The sequence below is a fragment of the Notechis scutatus genome, chromosome 2, assembly GCF_049901735.1.
Source record: "Notechis scutatus isolate UNSWTSFEM ecotype Mainland chromosome 2, rNotScu1.2, whole genome shotgun sequence".
NCBI classification, from domain to species: Eukaryota; Metazoa; Chordata; class Lepidosauria; order Squamata; family Elapidae; genus Notechis; species Notechis scutatus.
In genome coordinates, this window is record NC_142010.1 from 157,357,685 (window position 1) to 157,377,626 (window position 19,942).

General features: G+C 36.2%; 1 protein-coding gene across 1 annotated transcript in view; it reads left to right on the forward strand.

The window, feature by feature from the left end:
• The window catches only part of VAV1 (vav guanine nucleotide exchange factor 1), a 65,283-nt gene that overhangs the window by 18,850 nt on the left and 26,491 nt on the right, over nt 1-19,942 (forward strand). Inside the window, exons 2-7 of the mRNA XM_026679553.2 lie at nt 4,918-5,034; nt 9,499-9,557; nt 14,456-14,521; nt 15,597-15,705; nt 16,044-16,136; nt 17,127-17,195. Coding sequence (XP_026535338.1) covers nt 4,918-5,034; nt 9,499-9,557; nt 14,456-14,521; nt 15,597-15,705; nt 16,044-16,136; nt 17,127-17,195 — 513 coding nt within the window. The remainder of the gene's footprint in view (nt 1-4,917; nt 5,035-9,498; nt 9,558-14,455; nt 14,522-15,596; nt 15,706-16,043; nt 16,137-17,126; nt 17,196-19,942) is intronic.

Below are 19,942 nucleotides of genomic sequence, written 5' to 3' on the forward strand. Positions count from 1 at the left end.
TCTTTGTGCTCATTTCCTAGTAACAGCAAAAGCAAATGGATAATCTGGACACAGTCAGGTTAAGGAAGATTATACTATTTTGTCACACTACCCAAATTTTTGTAAAGTATTTTGACAACAAATTAAAATGCATTCATTTATTACATTAAATCCTGCATATTTTCAAATTAAAATAATATACATGGTTCTTACCTTACATTTATGTAAGGTAAGAACCATGTAAGATCACATGAGATCAATTATGTTAGCAGATAGCAATTGGCTAAATATTAGTAGGAGACATCATGGCTGAAGAGAAACTGTAGCCTGTGTCTTCCTAATCCTATTTTAACCATGATGTCATTTCTTTGCCTATATCTATTCAGGCAACACTTTTATACAACCTAATTGCGCCATTAGGAGTATAGTCTTAGATCAATTCTGTCTACAAGAAATGAAAAAGGACCTGAGAAGGAAATGCCATCAAAGTTATTTTCCTTCCCATTTGAGTGAATGTGTTAGATTTTGCTAGAATTTCTCTAATTAATAGGTTGGGTTGAGCTAAACAATTGTGTCACTAGCTCCAATAGCCTCTTTTGTATTTATAAATTCAAACATTTTAGAGTTACATACATCACTTTAAAATGTAATATGCCATAATTTTAGGTGCATGTATCTGGTTTAAATAGGCATCAGATTAAAAAATAAAACATAAAAACTATTAGAGTATCCCAAAATTGGGAAACTATATTTTTCATTAGCACAGCAAAAGAAATGTGGGGTGGTGGTGGTTATATATTAAAGAAACAATAAAGGCTAGACAAATTTTTGCAGATGAAGATGGAAGAATGTTGGTGGTGGAGATAACAATGAACAAAAAACAGATATTGTTAATAACGATATATGCACCTAGTAACAACCAAGATGAGTTTTATTGTAAACTTCATAAGAAAATTATAGAATTGGAATATGAAAATATTTGTATGGTAGGAGATTTTAATGCAATTGTAGATATAGAACTTGACTATAAGAGCAGTAAAACAGGTTAAAAAGTTTTTTTAAAAATGTTCCCTAAATCCTTCTTTAAAATGGCAGAAGAAATAGGAATTCAAGATGTATGGAGAGAAGCGCACCCCCAGAAAAATCAGTATTCATTCTATTCAAATAGGCATAAATCCTGGTCTAGAATAGATATGGCATGGATGTCCTCAGAATTGAAAACATGTTTATTTATTTTATTTATTTATTTATTTTGTCAAAAGCTTACAATACAATAGAAATAAGAATAAACATAAGTTTAAATTTAAGAAATAGGAACTAATAATTGGGGATAATAGGACAGGGACAGTAGGCGCAATTGTGCATTTATACATGCCCCCTCTTAGGAATGGGGTGAGGTCAATAGAGGTTAGTTTGAGGGTGAAGGAGTGGGGATTTGAGCAGAATCAGGTAGTGAGTTCCAGACATTGACCACTCTGTTGCTGAAATTGTACTTCCTGCAATCAAGTTTGGAGTGGTTTACATTAAGTTTATATCTTCCTGCAATCAAGTTTGGAGTGGTTTACATTAAGTTTATATCTGTTGTGTGCTCTTGTGTTGTGATTAAAGCTGAAATATTTATTAACTGGTAAGATGTTGTAACATATGATTTTATGTACTATGCTTAAGTCCAATCTTAGCTAGCGTAGTTCAAGATTGTCTAAGCCTAAAAACTCAAGTCTGGTGGTGTAGGGTATTCTGTTGTGAACAGGGGAATGTAGTACTCTTCTGGTAAAATACTTCTGGAGTCGCTCAATTGTATTTATGTCTGATATACAGTGTGAATTCCAGACAGCAGAGCTGAATTCAAGTATTGGTCTAGCAAAGGTTTTGAATGCCCTAGTTTGCAAATCAGTATTACCAGAGGAGAAGCTTCATAAAATTAAATTTACAACTCTTAAAGCCTTTTTGGCAATACGGTTGCAGTGAGCTTTGGCACTTAGGTCGTTCGATATGAGAACTCCAAGGTCCTTGACAGAGGGTCATCAACAAGGTCATATCTGCCTAGCTTGTATTTGGTATATAGATTTTTTTTTTACTAATGTGCAGGACAGAGCATTTGTTGGTCGAGATTTGGAGTTGGCAACTGTTAGTGGTATTCAGCAGGTTCTGACCAGTTCTGGAGAACCGTTAGCAGAAGTTTTGAGTAGTTCAGAGAACCAGCAAATACCACCTCTGACTGGAGATTTTACAGTATCCTTCCCCTGCCACACCCACCAAGCCACACCCACAGAACCAGTAGTAAAAAAATTTGAATCCCACCACTGTGGGATTCAGACACATAATCAAGATCTTTTTGAAAGACAGTAGCATTGACGATGGTGTTGAATAGTTTTACATCATCAGTGTACAAGAGATAGAAATAGAACCTAATATATGGGCAGATCACAATCCAATAAAAGTTATATGGAAAGAACAAAAAAGAAAATTGAGATGGATGTTGAATCAAACAATGTTGCAAGATAAAGAATTTATACAATATATGGAAAAAGAATTGGACTTTTTTTCAAAGAGAACAGGAAAGGAGAGATTTCACTGCAAACTGTATGGGATACTGTTAAAGCATATATTCGGGGATTAGTTATAACTTACATGGGGAAGAAAATCAAGAAGAAGAAACAAAAGAAAATGCTAGAGGAAGAATACAAAAGACTAGAAACAGAATTACAGAAAGAACCACAAAAAAGAAACTAAAAAATCAAATGGATTTAATAAAACACAAAGTGAATCTATTGGAAAAAGACAAAGTGGCACAAAAAATTAAAAATACAAAACAAAACCTTTTTTGAAAATGCCAGGAAGTTGGTTGGCATATAAACTGAAAAAGGAGAGAGGGAAATATGATACATTGACTAATAGATGAGAAAGGGATGTTTTATTACCAAAATAAAAAATAGAAAAAATAAAAGAGTATTATGGGAAATTATATGATCAGGAGAAAATTCCAGAAAACAAAATACAACAATATTTGGGACAATCCAAACTCCATAAAGTACCTGAAACAGTTAAAGTCATTTGAATGAAAGAATAATTATGATGGAATTGACAGAAGCAATTAAGAGACAAAAGAGCAATAAAACACCAGGGTCTGATGGGTTACTGACAGAATTTTATAAAAAGTAACAAGATATATTAGGCATAGTGATGTTGGATATTTATATTGAAGTTCTGCTAGAAGCAAAAATACACCTGGTTCATATTACCATATGTGGTGGACAGGTCCACAAGTTAAAAAATATTGGACAAAAATACATACCTGGTTGGAAAAAATGATAAAACAGCATATAGACATGAAACCAGAAATATTTTTATTGGGCATTCTACCAGAAAAATATCATAAAGAGACTTTATACTTCATTTTACATGTACTACTCTCCAATAAACAATTTGGTTTCAGAAAAAACTATCCTGTAATCTGCAACTCTTACACTGCAAAAACATATGGACGACACAACTCGATCAGGGCAAAACAATTGACACAATCTACATAGACTTCTGTAAAGCCTTTGATTCAGTGGTACACGACAAACTACTCCTAAAACTAAAATCTTATGGTATCTCTGGACACCTGCATAATTGGATAGAAGCATTCCTGTCAAACAGACAATAAATGGTCAAAATGGGAGTGTCCTATCAAATTCTGTACCAGTCAATAGTGGTGAGAAAGTCCAGAAATATTTCACAAGAAGAGTTCTCCCCTACTTGTTGTAGAATACCTTATGCCACCAGACTTGAAATTCTAGACCTAGAAAACCTAGAACTACGCCACCTTCCATCGGATCTAAGTATAGTATATAAAATTATACATTGCAATGTCCTACCTGTCAATGAGTACTTCAGCTTCAACCATAACAACACAAGAGCACACAATAGATACAAACTCAAGGTTAATCGCACCAAACTTGATTGCAGGAAATACGACTTCAGCAACAGAGTGGCCAATGTCTGGAATACTCTACCTGACTCTGTGGTTTCTTCCCCAAACCCCAAAAACTATAACCTTAGACTGTCTACTATTGACCTCACCCCTTTCCTAAGAGGTCTGTAGGGGGCGTGCATAAGCGCACCAACATGCCTACTGTCCATGTCCTATTGTTTCTTTTATTTTTCTTATATGTACCCATTTCATGTATTCATAACTATGTATATACTTATACCTATTATCTTGTAAGCGATTGACAAATCAAATAAATAAAATAAATATTGACTGCAGCTAGAATTGTATATACTTAACAATGGAAGTATAACAGGATCCCGACAGATGAGAACGTAATTAAGAAAATACTGGAATGTGCAGAAATTGATAGACTAACGCTTACTATTAAGGACAAAGAAGAAACTAAATACTTTTTGACATGGGACTTATTTTATCGATGGCTAGACAATAAAAACAGAAGTTAGAAAGAAAGGGACATAAAAAAGATAAATGTTAAAATGGAAATTTGTTAAAATGGACAAACAAAATATTATTGTTACTACATTATTAATGTTATTGTAATGAATGTTATTGTAAACACCTTGATTATGATTGCTTAAAAACAATTGTACCCAGACAACACACGGTTGGATTGAAATGGAATTTTTATATATTATATTAATAAAACAAATAAAACTTTTTTAAAAGGTTAAAAAAAATAGAAGAAATGAAACTTTTAGGGTGAACTTATTTTTTTAATATAAATATTGCACTTCATCAGCATCATTTATTGCTAATTTGGCTCAAAGTTAGAGCAACCTACCAGTAATACAATGAAACAGAAATTGTTCAGAGGAAACTGGAAACTAGTGTTTTGACTGAATTAACTATATATTTAGTATGATGACCTGCTTGCCAATGTTCTTACTCAATATCACCTATTTCTGATAGCCTTATGTCTATTTGTTACATTTCCTTTCCAGTTCCTGTGCCTAAAGAATATCCGAACCTTCCTTGCTACCTGCTATGAGAAGTTTGGTCTGCGGAAAAGTGATCTTTTTGAGGTCTTTGATTTGTTCGACGTAAAAGATTTTGCAAAGGTACTTCCCCTTCCCCATTAACAGTTTGCATATGATAGTAATCAAAGGCCTTTTGATCCTGAATGTTTTATATCAGCACAAATAAGTCATCATGGAATGATGGATGGAATGGAAGATTCTCAGTCGCAGCTTTAATTATCAATATTCGTTATTGTTGCTAGTATTTGCTCCTAAAAGCAATTTTCAGAATTTTCCAAACCAAATCCCACTTCTAGTAAAATTAGTTAGCTGATGTTGTAATTGCAGCTAGCAGAATTCCTTACCTCTATCTCTAGCATCTATCTTTATCTATATCTATCTACAAATCAAATATCTATTCAACTATTGTATTCTTTATTTGTATTTTATTTGCATTTTTATTTGCATTTATTTACATTTGCATTTGGATGGACCATAAGATTATTTAATATATTAAAAACCATAAAACAATGTAATCAATTGCATTACATTACAAGCGACAATTCCATTGAGATGCAGACATTTAAGCAACTTTTACAATGCAAGGGGGGAAAAATGAACAGCAAGTAAAATCATGTGCAAATTGTAGCAAATTAGGGTATTTGTTTTGGAATGAATTCAGAGGTCACAATCAAACATAATGGCTAAAGAATATGGGTGTACTCCATTGTGCCCCTTTCAGGATTGTGATACCCTGACTGGGCATGACATCTCAATTCAGCAAACTAGGATTGGCAGGTCCCTGATGCTCAGATTTTAAGATTAGGGCCACCTTATTGAGCCAAAAAAAAATGTTCCACATCAGTGACTGAAGATCTGATACCTCAGGAGAAAACTTAAAAGGAGGGAGGTATTTTTAAGAGGAGTAGTTGTAGTTATGTTAAAAAGGGCATAAAATCTTTATGAAATGATAGCTCAACCAGCATTTCACAGATATGAGTGTATCCCTTCAGATATTCAAAGCAGGTGGATGCTTGTAGATTATCACTCCAGACAGCTGCAAACTGGATATGCCTTGTCCCAAAGCCTGTTCTGTCTCGGTCTGTCTCTCTGTTTCTCTCTCCTTCCCCCACCTCTCTCTCGTTTCTATCTCTAGTACCTACAAAACATGTCTCAACTGCTTGAGAGAGCCAAGGTTTCACTTAAGTGCGGCATTACCTAGCCTTTTCTGAAAAGAGGTGCAGTGTAACCTCACTGCATTCCCAGACCTTCTGCTTTCATTCAACAAGTCTGGGAGCAACCATGAGCTGTTGTCTACAATAGGATGTGAAATATAGTAGAAGAACCACATAGCTGGCTGTAGTGGGTGTATCCTAAGGTCTGGCTGTAACATGCTGCAGCAGAACGTTTTCTTGAAACCACAGATTGTCAAAATAAAATAAAATAAAGCAAAACAAAACAAACCTGGCATGCTCCGGGGAAAAAGCATTAAAACATGAACTTCAGTCAGACCCCTCTTTTTGGAATACCATATCCCATATCTATCTTTCTTTCTTTCTTTCTTTCTTTCTTTCTTTCTTTCTTTCTTTCTTTCTTTCTTTCTTTCTTTCTTTCTTTCTTTTGCCCTTGAGTCCTGGTAATTGTCTGGAGTTTTCCTGGCATGATTTTAATAAGTACTCTATCCTTGCCTCCTTCCTACAGTTGACAGTATGATGGCCCAAGGTCACTCAGCTGGCTTTATGCCTAAGACAGAACTAGAATTCAGGGCTTCTATGCTGATTCCTTAATTACCATGCCAGTCTGGGTCTCTAAGGTCCAGTGCCCATTCCTTATAGTATTTAGAAAAATTATGATAGACTTCTTTTAGGGAGATTTAGGTAGGATGATTTTATCTAGTGGCAACAATAGTTTTATTAACACATGTAATAGTTTCATTTATTTTGAATTATATTATTGTCATTTTGGTCCAAAAGCTAAAAGATGAGCATTCCCAAATTCTTTGAAATGTTCTGTTTCCAAAATAGGGAATTTTGATATCCCTAATTAGAAGCTTCATCATCTCAGAACCCTTAAGATCTAGTTTAAGAGCTAAGGGCTGAGAAAGTGTGATTTGCCAACTGAATTTATGGCTGAGACCAAATTTGAAGTAGGGGATTTCCACATCTTGTTCTGAATCACCATCTCACACCCACTCTATACTATATAATAAGCATAAAAAGAAAAAAAATTCCTTTTGTCATCTTGAAGACTAACATATTTATCATGGCAGCCACTCTTCATATAATGACTATTTGAGGAATTTTGCTGCTGGAGACAAAGCCAGAGGATAACTCCAACCTTATAACCTATTATACCTATTATTGTCAACAAATAGATGTTGCCACTTTGCTGCTGCAAAACATGGCTGGCCTGATTCTACAAAATACTTATGTATCTATATGGTATGCTAGGCTAGACTAGGCTATATGACAACTGCATGACATGAGATCTAAAATACTTTTATTCCAGGTAATGGGAACATACAACAGTATGGTGTGTTTGCTTTGCTGAAGAACTTCTTATAAAAATACTCTTGAGACCAAATCAAAATTCACAAGAAAGTTTTAAGAAGACAGGCTTGGGATTTGATGAGTCAACTTGAAACTTGGTATATTTTTAAACCGATTATGATATCATCAGAAATTGACCGCAAAAATAAGTCATTAGATCAGGGGTGTCAAACCTGCATTGTCATGGCGTCATCACATGATGTATTGTGACTTTTCCCCCCCTTCACTAAACTGGGCATGGCCAGCACGTGACGCATCTGGCCCATGGGCTGCAAGCTTGACAGCCCTGCATTAGAACTTATAACAACTCCTTAACACTGCATTTTTTTAAAGTGTTGTGGATTGAATTGGAAGGATTACAAGCAAACCAATATATGTTACCATCTCTACTGAAATATCCATAATGAATGATGCTCCTTTTGGCTGAAAGTATTCAAAGATATTAGAAAAATTGCATTCCTATTTTTAGTCATAAATGTTAGTATGGTTATGTTGCCCATCCCCTCATATAAAAACTGCAACAGAAGAGACTAATTCAAAATATATGGTTAGCTGTAAAATATAGCAAAATACTGAAAACCTATAATATATTATTCTTTGGTACTTAGCAGTGAGGGAAATAGGATTGGCTGAAAAACTAACAGAGTTTCAAGAATATATCATCTTTTATATACGTACACACACACATCCATATAGGGAGGTTACATCTGCTTTGGTGTAATTTTTTTTTTTTCTACATGTTAACATGCTTTAAAAAACATGAATCAGCAGTTGATAATGAACTTGTGACTTGGTTGTGGAGCATAAATAAATAAATGAAATAAATAGTTGAACACCATAAATCAGTCAGGTATATTGAACAGTTAACTGAAGAATATAGTTAACTGTTGTAAACTTAAGAAATATTGGCAAAATAAGTGAGTCTAACCAAGGTGGAACAGAATGTCGTCTAAATTATTATATCTAGGTATATCTGGGATTAAATGTTTAATATTTAATCATATTTTACTTGATGTACTATTCTGTACCTTGGGGAAGCTAAGTTTAAAAGATTAAAATAGTAATAAAATACAGAAGACATTATTGAAAGAAAGAAAACAGAGAAACAGGCAGTAGAGCAGGGATGTCAAACTCGATTTCATTGAAGGCATCAAGGTTGTATTTGACCTCTAGGGCTGGGATGGGCATGGCCAGCTTGACATCACTTGTGTCGGGGGCATCTGCACTCTGCCAGTGAAAACAGGCTCCAGAGCTCTGTTTTCAGTCATGACAGCCTCCTGCCACCCTCTGCGAGTGAAAATGGAGTGTGCAGCAGTGGTGGGATTCAAATTTTTTTACTACTGGTTCTGTGGATGTGGCTTGGTGGGCGTGGCTTGGTGGGCGTGGCAGGGGAAGCATACTGTAAAATCTCCAGTCAGAGGTGGTATTTGCCGGTTCTCTGAACTACTCAAATTTTCCGCTACCGGTTCTCCAGACCTGGTCAAAATCTGCTGAATGCCACCTCTGGCGTGCAGCCCTCCTGAGCTCCATTTTCACTGGCAGAGGCACTGAGGGCCAGTCGTTTGCTCTTTGTAGGATGGCCCCATGGACCAGATCTAAGCACCCTGTGGGCCAGACCCATCCCCTGAGCCTTGAGTTTGACACCCCTGCAGTAGAGGATAATCCACCAACCTTCATCACAACCTGGTTAAAGTATGTGACTTCTACCTTTGGGTATTGTTTATAAGACTGCCTGGAGAAAAAATGGGGAACGTATAGGTCAAACAAGAGTTCAGGCAAGAATTATTTTGGGGATAGAGACATTAGTTGCCCATGTTTGGGCATAAATTCTATCATCAGTCAGATTTTTTGCAGTCTTTTGGTGTTATGCACATAAGCTTATCATTTTAATCTGCAAAATCTATCCTGACCTGAAAAGTAATATTTAAGTCAATGAGGATTTAGTAATTAAATCCTAAGATGTCATGATCTGCACATCCCTGAATCTTTGCCTTTTTTGTTTCCTTCTTCCCTGCAGGTAATTGACACTTTATCAATACTATCATGGACACAAGTTGCCCAAAAGAAAGGGTTCGTGTAAGTACAAAATTAGTTCATGTATTCAAAGAGACATTTGTACAATTTTCATTTAAAAACAAGCTTTTAATCTGAGTTGCTTTTAATGTAAGCTTCTTACAGTATATAGCATGCAAGTCTCAGAAGCTACAGGTAGAACCAAAATAGTGGCTGCTGCTAATAGGGCAAACCTGCTACTCCAGAGCAGGACTAGTTTGAAATTGCTGCATTGTTTGCCAATAGGCTTCCTGACCCAATTCAAATCTTCTTCCTAGTTTCCCCCCACAATTTGCAGGATTCACTTTCAGATCAATGAATGCCATTTCATGTCCATGTGAGTTGTCCCCTGCCACCTTGACTTTGGTCCTCTGTGTGGACACTTCCCTAACAGTGGTAAAGTGGCAGGCAGGACAGATGGCAAAGAAGGTTGCTGCTCGTAATATATGGCTGTTAATCCATGTGTCACCTGAGCCTGTTGTCACTTGGTCCAGGTTCAGCTCAGGGCCAGCTTGTAGGAGGGCAGTTTCTAGCAGCACTATTAAGAGGAATGGAATGTGCTGCCTCCTGGCTCAATTTGAGTGGCAGTTATTCATCCCAATATAGTATAGCATCAAGGTACATCAGGAACCTCCTTGCCAAATGTAATTCTGTTTGTTCAGTCCAAACACTGAAAAAATATTTGCTGAGGATACCTGGAAGTATAGGTGGCATTGACTATACAATAGGTTTTTTTCTGCAGTGAATTTTGCATTTTGGATAATTTTTCCTTAGAGGTACAGTGGTCCTGGACCTACTTGAATTTTGCAAGACAGTGAAAATTATCCTATTTCAATGTCTTTTGGACTTAGGATAATTGCAGAGGACCATAAATTATTAATTTCCATTGTATTGTGATTATGTAATTCCAAAGTAGCACTGTTCTGGAATAGTTCTAAAGTTAACCCATGTTTAAAAGCAACTGATACTCTAGAATTAGAGGACATTTTGTTAGGTGACTAAGCCTATCAATTTAGCTGCCTGTGACCACTTGCCTCCTTCCCTTGCTCACCCCCATTCCATGTTAAGGAGTGTGATGATGGATATCTTCCTGTCAGCTGACAACTTTTGGTTGAAAATGACAACAAAGCTGGCAGATCCACCAGTTCTTATCCTTAAGGCTCCATTTACACTGCAAATATTACAGATTGCATATTAACAGTGTTGGAAGGGATCTTGTAGGTCATCTAGTCCAACCCCTAGCCCAAGCAGGAGACCCTACACTATTTCTGACAAATGGCAGTCCAGTCTCTTCTTGAAAGCTTCCAGTGATAGAGCTCCCACAACTTCTGAAGGCAAGCTGTTCCATTAGTTGATTGCTCTCACTGTTAGAAAATTTTTCCTTATTTCCAGGTTGAACCTCTCCTTGTTCAGTTTCCATCCATTATTCCTTGTCTGGCCTACAGGTGTTTTAGAAAATAGCTTGACCCCTTTCTCTCTGTGGTAGCCCCTCAAATATTGGAACACTGCTATCATGTCTCCCCTGGTCCTTCTCTTCTCTAGACTAGCCATGTCCAGTTCCTGTAACTGTTCATCGTGTGTTTTAGCCACCAGTCCCCTAATCATCTTGGTTGCTTTTTTCTGCACTCTTTCTAGAGCCTCCACATCTTTTTCATAGTGTGGTGACCAAAACTGAATACAGTATTCTAGATGTAGTCTTACTAAGGCTTTATAGAATGGTATTAGTACCTCACTTGATCTTGATTGTATCCCTCTGTTAATACAATTTAGGATTGTATTAGTTTTTTGGCTGCCACTGCATACTGTTAGCTCATATTTAATTGGTTGTCCACCAATTAATAAGAACAGCCCCATTTGCCAGCATTGCATCTCTGGCAGGATTAAGTTTGCCTGCGAGGGCAGGAAATTTTATATTATTCTAGTTTTCTTCAAGATCAAAGGGTAATGGGCTTCCGGTTTGAGCTTCTTTGGCGATAGACTGAAATCTGCGATCATGCGCAATTTCGATCTGTGCTTGCCGCTGGAGCGCCCCAAGCAGGCTGGTATCAGGGCTAAGCCACCCTGTAGAGGTGGTGAAGAGGGGGGAGACTGCCAGCAGGGTCGAGGAGAGTCACATCTCTCCTTCCCAGCTGGCCATTACTCCCTTTCCCGAAGGTGGTTGCAGTGGTGGTCAGAAATGGCCACCTCAGAGAAGAACTTGACCAGAAAAGAATGTGCAGGAGGAAGATAAGAAGAGAAAGTTTTGGCTGACTGGGTTGAAATGAAAAAGCAACAATATAAGGTACCCTGGAATTTGAATTATAGAGAACAACATTGTTCCCAAAGAAGACTTTGAAGCAGCGAATGAGAGGGAAGGGAAAAGATTTGAGTTTTTTTCTTTTCTTCCCTATATTGACAACTAAGAGATTTAAGCAAGAAACCGGCAAAAATCCACTTTGACATTAACAGGTATTTAAGCTGAAAATAAAATGCCAAAGGGATAATAAAGATTTCTGGATTCTCAAAAACTTTTAAAAGAAGGAAAAAAACAAAAGGGTGGGATCTGGAAAAATGAAGGAGACCACCTGGAAGTGAAAGGAATTAACAGTGAAACTTTAACAAGATTCCTAAAAGATACATTTTAACTGAAACTTTGTAACAAGATAAGAGAACCCCAGGAAGAGAAAGTGGAAAAAGGAAGCAAGAAGAAACAGCTTTGGATTATTTGGATTACTTGGTGATTTTTGGATTTTTGGCTATTGGATCTAAAGGACTAAAATTAATTGGGTGGTTGTTTAACAGTTTTTAAAATGGTATCACTCTTGGAAGAATTGAGAATGGAACTTAAAAAACAGAAGGAAGATGTACAAGAAGGAAGAGGTTCTTTTGGCTTCATATTTCAATTTTTAGAAATGGAGATCCTGAACTATGAGAAACAACAAGAAATGCCTGTAGAACAAGAAGGGCGGGACAAAGAAGAAGCCATCTTCAATGACCAAGTATTTCTATGTGGGGAAAAGAAAGGAAAGGGGGGAAAGAGAGTGAAAAATTTAAGATTTGAAAAAACAACCCAAAAAAGAATAGTTTGAAAAGTAATTACAACATTAGGAAGAAACAGAAGAGAGGATTACAGAAGAGAGAATCAGAATTAGAGAGAGAAGGGGTCAAAAAGGGAAGGGAGAAGAAGAGGGAAGAGGGAAAGGAAAAGAAATTATAAAGGACAGAAACAGGATATAGAGAAACAGGGAAAGCATACAAGGATTAAGGGTATAAGCCTATTTAGAAGACACAGAGATGATGGGTGAAAACCTAATTGAAAGGGGGATTCTGCAAGGGTACACAAGATAGTATTGTTATATTAGAAATAGAAATGAACTTTGAAAATATGAAACAAGTGTGATTAAAATGATAGATAAAATACTCATTGTAATGTAATGGAATGTTTAATAAATAAATGAAATAAAGAGAATGAAAGAATGAAATTAGGAAAGGAAAGGAACATTTTAATTATTATAAATGTGTTATAAAAATTTAAGTGAAGAAGAATATGAAAGAAACATGAAAAAATTATGGCAATATTATAAATGTTCCTAGAAGTATGATACCCTATTGAAAAGAAATGTTAAAGATGTCAAAGATTATAACTAACATTAATAATAGAGCTGAAATGGAATAGAATAAGTATTTTATTTATTATTGTTATATATATATTTTCTCTTTAAGAACTTTGTGCGTATTTTAAGAATGTACGAAGCAGAATCCGACTGGAAGATGTGTTATATTGAATGTTATAATTGTAAAGGCATAAATTGAAGTTTAAATAAGAGTTGAATGGATAAAAATTAAAAGACACAAAGGTGTCATACTCCAATTAGTAACTACAGGGAAAAAATTTGTTTAATGAGAAAAGAAAATATGAAATTGAAACAGGACAGACAAAAGTATAAATATAATGACTAGAAAGATATTGAAACTTAGAAAAAGATATATATTTAATTGAATTTAGAAAGGAATGAGATAATTTAAAGATTGAGAAAACTAAGGGAAGGGAAAAATTATTGAGAAAATGTTAAAATAGTAATAAGATATGGAATAGAACAATATGGAATAGAATGAATATGAAATTGAATTTGTGTCTGTATGGAGAAGTGATAACCCGGGACCATGCTATTCTCAAAAAAAGAAATTTTACTTGTATTATGTTTTGTGAAAACCCAAATAAAATTTTTATTTTAAAAAAAAAAAGATCAAAGGGTAATGAATAGTACTTTAAATTTGGGCGGGGGATGGAAGACCCCAAAGAATCCATCCAGACAGATATATTGAATGGATAATCACTTTCAGCTTATGGCTTTATGACAAAAAATTATGGCATTCACTGCAGCATAAGCATTGACTAACTAAATCATTAGATGCAGCTGATGGACTTGTACCTAATAAACAAATTCACCTTTTAAGTGCCCGGGGATTCTTTATTGGGTAAATTGTATTATCCCTCTAGAATTTATGCCATAGACCTCCTACATTAATAGCACTCTAGGGTGGGAAAACCTTGGCCTTTCTTTTCACCATGACTTAAATTAAGGATGAGAAGCAGCCTTGCTTCTTTTTGGGATACATATACCATAAGGACATTGACTATGACCCTTACTTGAAGAAGACTTTTGACACATAACCAGGAGTGGGATTCTACCAGTTTGCACCTATTCGCTAGAACCAGTTGTTAACATTCTAAGCAGTTCGGAGAACCAGTTGTTAGAAGAAATTACTGGCCTAATCCTGTAAGGAAGGCAGCAAGGAAACATTCTGGTGTTGCTTGCTTTGTGAAATGGGTGGCTTTAAAATCTCCAAATATTGTGAATATTACTTTTAATATTCTATAATTGCGTGATTGGCATTGTGGCTATGTTTGCCTGAACTTAAGCATTTTTATTATTCTACAGGCCATTTCCCACAGAAGACAGCATTGCAGATGATGACATCTACAGTGGTTTATCAGATCAAATTGAGTAAGAAGCACTTTACTTTGAGAAGGGAAAGATAATAATGGACTGGAATTGCTTTTGATTTTTGGGGTGGTTATGGGGTGGAAGTCTTGAATAAATATACAATTACAAATTCAACATTTTGTATTATTGCATGTTGAAAACTTACAGATTTGTTTACAGACCACCTTAATGCTAGTCGTGTTTCTTGACCTTAGGAAATCTGTCATCTAGTCCACTGTCACTAAACCTTGAGGCCTAATATTGACCAACTGTAGATTTGTTTGTCTCCTTTGATGTCGTTATTTACATCACAGTTAAAGAAATATTTAAAGAGTAGAGTAAAGAGTATTTGGGAGAAAAAGATATGCAGGATCCAATCTGAGTTGGTCACCCAGATCAAAGTTTTGTATGGAATTCATCCTTAGCCCAAGCCCCAAAGCTTGGAAGAATAAAGTTTGGTCCCAGTGACCAGCTCAGATTGGATTCTGCAAGATTATCCTGGGACACATAGATGTGTCCTCAGTTGTAAGAAAAAATTGTGAGGACTATGGTGCTTATGCTTCATCCTTTTCATGTTAAAACAAAATCAGCCCTCAAAATAACACTTCTACGAATTGTTGCCACTGAATCTTTACCTTCTCTAACAAACCAGGGCATATTGGGGAAAATGTTTTTACATGTTATGCAGGTTCCTAACTAACAAATGTGCAATTGCATCTTCCACAGAGACTGGAGAAATGCAATTAGCTGTTAGAATAAATGATGGCTATGAAGATCCTAAAGTTCTGTTTTTAAGGGAAATGCCATACTAGAAGTGCACTTAAGGTCTTGTTTAGTGATATTATTGTTAGGAACAGCCTGTTAGCTATACATCACATATTTCAATGCCAAGAGATAGCGATATAGACCTTCAAAAGTCACACTTTGCCACTTTGGGGGCACCAGCCTTTAATATTATCCAGATGATTTCTTATAATCAGACTGCCATTTGGATTCAGCTTCTCTAAAATGTTGGATTGCCCACCTTTCTCTGGAAAAGGCTGATCTTATAATATTTACACTGTGGGTTTACCTTTTCTGTTTCCTTTTTCACCAGTAACACTATGGAGGAAGATGATGACCTTTATGACTGTGTTGAGAATGAGGAAGAGGAAGGGGATGAGATCTACCAGGACCTGATGAGATCAGAGTCAAGTGCCACACCAGTAAGTAGCTGGGAAGTGGTATTGCTCTGTGAGGCAGAATTGGCTACAAAACTTTCAAACACTTCAGCAATCTATCCAAAGAAAATATTGCTTCTGCAATTGATGTGTTAATACCTTTTTGTAGAGGAGAATTATGTCCCCAACAGATTATAGGCACTTTGAGAAAGAACTAAACCAAATTAAAAATAGGAAGGTCATTTTCATTTCCATTTTATAGATGGAGTTATATTTGAAATGTAATCTCCTGGCTTCATTGGCAGAGGCCATGGATATTCAATAGACATATTATCCTTTTTCCATAAACAAGAACTTTCACTATGTTTTGTGTCTTGCAACAGCGAATGACTGAACTCGATAAGAGGAAATGCTGCCTTCAGGAGATCCAACAAACAGAAGAAAAATACACAAGCACACTAGAATCTATTCACCAGGTATTTATGTTCGATATCCATCTAATTCACCTCTTCCTTACCGGTCCTGTATTTTTCTCTGCCATGTATTTGAAAAGAGCAGCTTCCTTGGAACAGGATTAATTGATATGGAAGATAAGAAACATAAAGTCAGTGACTTGGGACCTTATTGAGTATCAGAAAAGAAATAAAAATGGGTTGGCCCACTACTGCCACAATGTTTAGTACTCCATTATTTATAGCTAAGCAAAATATAAGTTGTGATCTTGAGCCCCATTGACTAGGTACAGAAATCCCTCAGGGCTTTGTCTCCCCATTTCATTACTTAATGCTCTCATGGAAATGCTGAACTCAGCAACTTTGAAAAAATGGACATGCTGTGTTACTTTTAATATCATGAGGTCCAAGGGAAATCTATATGGTCCTGGGTTCTCCACATCTACATTTGATTTGCACATGCAGAACATGGGGTTGGAAATCCCTTAGTCAAACATGTCTTCTAAGAGATCTGTTAGGGTAGCATGAGCTTCCATAGCAGAGCTGGTATTCAGCAGGTTCTGACCAGTTCTGGAGAACCAGTACCAGAAATTTTGAGTAGTTCAGAGAACCAGCAAATACCACCTCTGACTGGAGATTTTACAGTCTCCTTCCCCTGTCACACCCATCAAGCCACGCCCACAGAACCGGTAGTAAAAAAAATTGAATACCATCACTGTTCCATAGCCATTGGAAAAATGCCACCCTGTCTCCATGCTATTCCTAATCCAGCAGTTGAGATGTCAAGTACTTTCATTTCAAAGAAGTCAGAACATGCATTCACTCATTTTTTGAGTCTCCTGAACTTCTTCCACAAGATTTTGATGAGAATTGTGCAAATGCGGTTGCGGGTTGTCTTGGTTCCTCCTAACATGAAGTGTTCTTTCACCTAACACGGCATATTTATCTCTCTTCAGTAATCTCTCTTGAATTATCTTGTTACTGGTCATTTCAACTAGGATCTGTTCTTTGCAGCATTTTATGAAACCACTGCAATTGTTCTTGCAACCTCAGGACCTTGAGAATATTTTTATTAATATTGAGGTAAGTTCGTCCCATGTTTTGATTATACTAATTTTCAGGAATTTTGTATCAGCAATCCTACATAAATGTAATGCACCTTTTTATAGTTGGACTTCAAGAGATAGATTTAATTAATTTAGCGCAAGAACAGGCAAGGCATTGCCATGCAGGCATCTTGGAGAGATTTATATGAACATAGTCAGGATTTCATAGGTCTGAAAGCTACAGACAGCTGGCACCCAGTAAATTTGCTTCCAATACAGTTTGGAATGCAAACTCCAGAATCAGTTCCAGTGTAGAAATCTTGACAATGGCAAAGAAACATGTAGGTTTCAGTTCCATTATGCCTGATAAAGTTTGTTGTTTACTGATATACTTTCACACCATAAGACAGCACTAAGATGTAGAAAGGAGGTAAATCAAGTCTGTAGAAGGGACGCAATGGAAACAAGTTAATGGTTTTATTAAAAGTTTTACATAAAAACTAAAATGAAGGGAGAGAGGGAGGGAGGAAGGAAGGAAGGAGAAAGAAAAAAGTGCAGAAAGAAAAAAAAAGAAATATTTAAAAGCTTGCCATTTCTTCTGCACAAATAAAAGTACATTTACAATATTAACTTTTGTGTTATGATTACAAAAAGAGCTCACTTTTCTCTGTATCCAGTTTTTTCTAATCATCAAAATCACAAATCATAAACCATAATTTTTGTTTCATGAAAAAAGTATATATAAACACATACATACATACATACATACACACACATTGATACATACAGTACATACATACATACATACATACATACATACATACATACATACATACATTTAGAAAGTAAAAAAGAAAGGAGAGCTATGCATGCTCCTTGATGTTAAAGAAAAAAAGAAAAAGAAACAATTAAAATTAGCTCCAGTCTTTTTTTTAAAAAAAAGACAACTTAATGATTAAAATTAACAAAAGCAGCCAGAAGTATTGAGATCCTGAGCATTGTGCCCAGGTTCTAACTGAGCCTGTTTTGACAGAGTGGTTGTTTTTTCTTTTCTAGGTTTTGCTCTTTGGGTGAGCTGCTGTTTTAATCATGGTGGGGGTTTTATTGTTAGCTATCTTAAGTTGTTTGCCTGTCATTTGGTCATATAAATCAATATCATAAATTAAATAATAAGCAGAAGGAAAATAAAGGTTATAAAATTTATTTTCAGACATAAATATAACTATCTTTGCCTCATTAAGTAATGAACAAATAAATGAATACAAATATTTAATTTCCTTACAACCATCTCAATCCCTTTTTCTTTTATACTGAGGGGATGGGGCCCACCATCCTGAAACCATCCTGACCAGTGATGGATTTTATAGTACTAGGCAGGAAAGATTGAGACGGGATTCTAGTGGTCAACCAACATGATTTCAATATCTTCCATAGTATAATAATATATTTGGCCCTGGCAGTCTTTCCATACGGAGCCAGACAACTCCAGCCTTGAAGTTTTCCCTGCCCTTTTTCCCTTTATAACCCACACACAGCCACTTTTTTTTTTTTTTTACAAATAATCATAATGCATTTGTAGTGATTTGCAGTATATATGTCCCATGCATTATATTGCATGTTGATTCAGTCCTCAGACCCCATGACCACAGAGCACCAAAAGCCTCATCTGCAATGCATTTAACAGAACTGCATTCTGTCTATGGCCCCCAGGACAGCTGATAATCTAATAATCTCCCTCCTGGACAGCCTTTCATCTTGCTACACTTGTGGCCTAGACTTCCTTCCTTTGCTATGTCCTCTGTAACCTTGCTGGTTTGAGTTTATGTGTCACTTCCCTTCTCTCTTTCCACGGCCAGAGTGACTCACCTGCAAAGATGAGCTATTTATTTTAGACAAGAGCTTTGTGGCTCAAACCTCAGTCCTGAAATAGCAGCGGAGGAGCCTTTGGATTCATTATCCTTTCCAATGAATGGGGTTTCCCTTCCAAAGGGTGAAAAAGCAGATGGTGGTGCAGTGGTTAGAGTGCAGTACTGCAGGCTACTTCTGCTGACTGTCGGCTGCCTCGGCAGTTCGAATCTCACCAGGCTCAAGGTTGACTCAGCCTTCCATCCTTCCGAGGTCGGTAAAATGAGGACCCAGATTGCTGGGGGCAATATGCTGACTCTGTAAACCACTTAGAGAGGACTGTGAAGTGGTATATAAATCTAAGTGCTAAGTGCTATTTACTTTTATGGAGAATAAAGACTGAATTTGCTTTCTGTAAAGGAATGTGTGGATGGCCCTGGGGAATGAGGGGAAGAAATGCTATCTAGAAAACAAACAGATCAGAGAGGCAGGAGCCCTCAGTGGCTTAATGGTCAGAGAAAGAAACTTAGCAAGGACCTGCCCTAACGGATCAAGCATTTAGTTAATTAGTTTACTTTATTGTCATTGTATCTTTTACAACAAAATTAAATGCCATCTTCAGTGTACATTATAACTATAAAAAATAAAACACAAACACACATCCTTTACATTCTATACAATTGAATTGAAAACCCCTGATATTGCATTAATATTTCACTATAAAGTAGAATTCAGTATAGTTACTGCTCTGGGATAGAAGCTGTTTTCAAGCCTATTTGTTCTTGTTTTTAATATCCTGTACCATCCCACCACCATTTAAAAGTGACGGTGGGAAATTTTACTTTCAGACTTGGAAGACTCTATTAATGCTTCCTTAAAATAAATTAGAATTAGTTAATCTAATTCTGTTTCCTGTCTAGTTTACCTGGGAGATTGGAC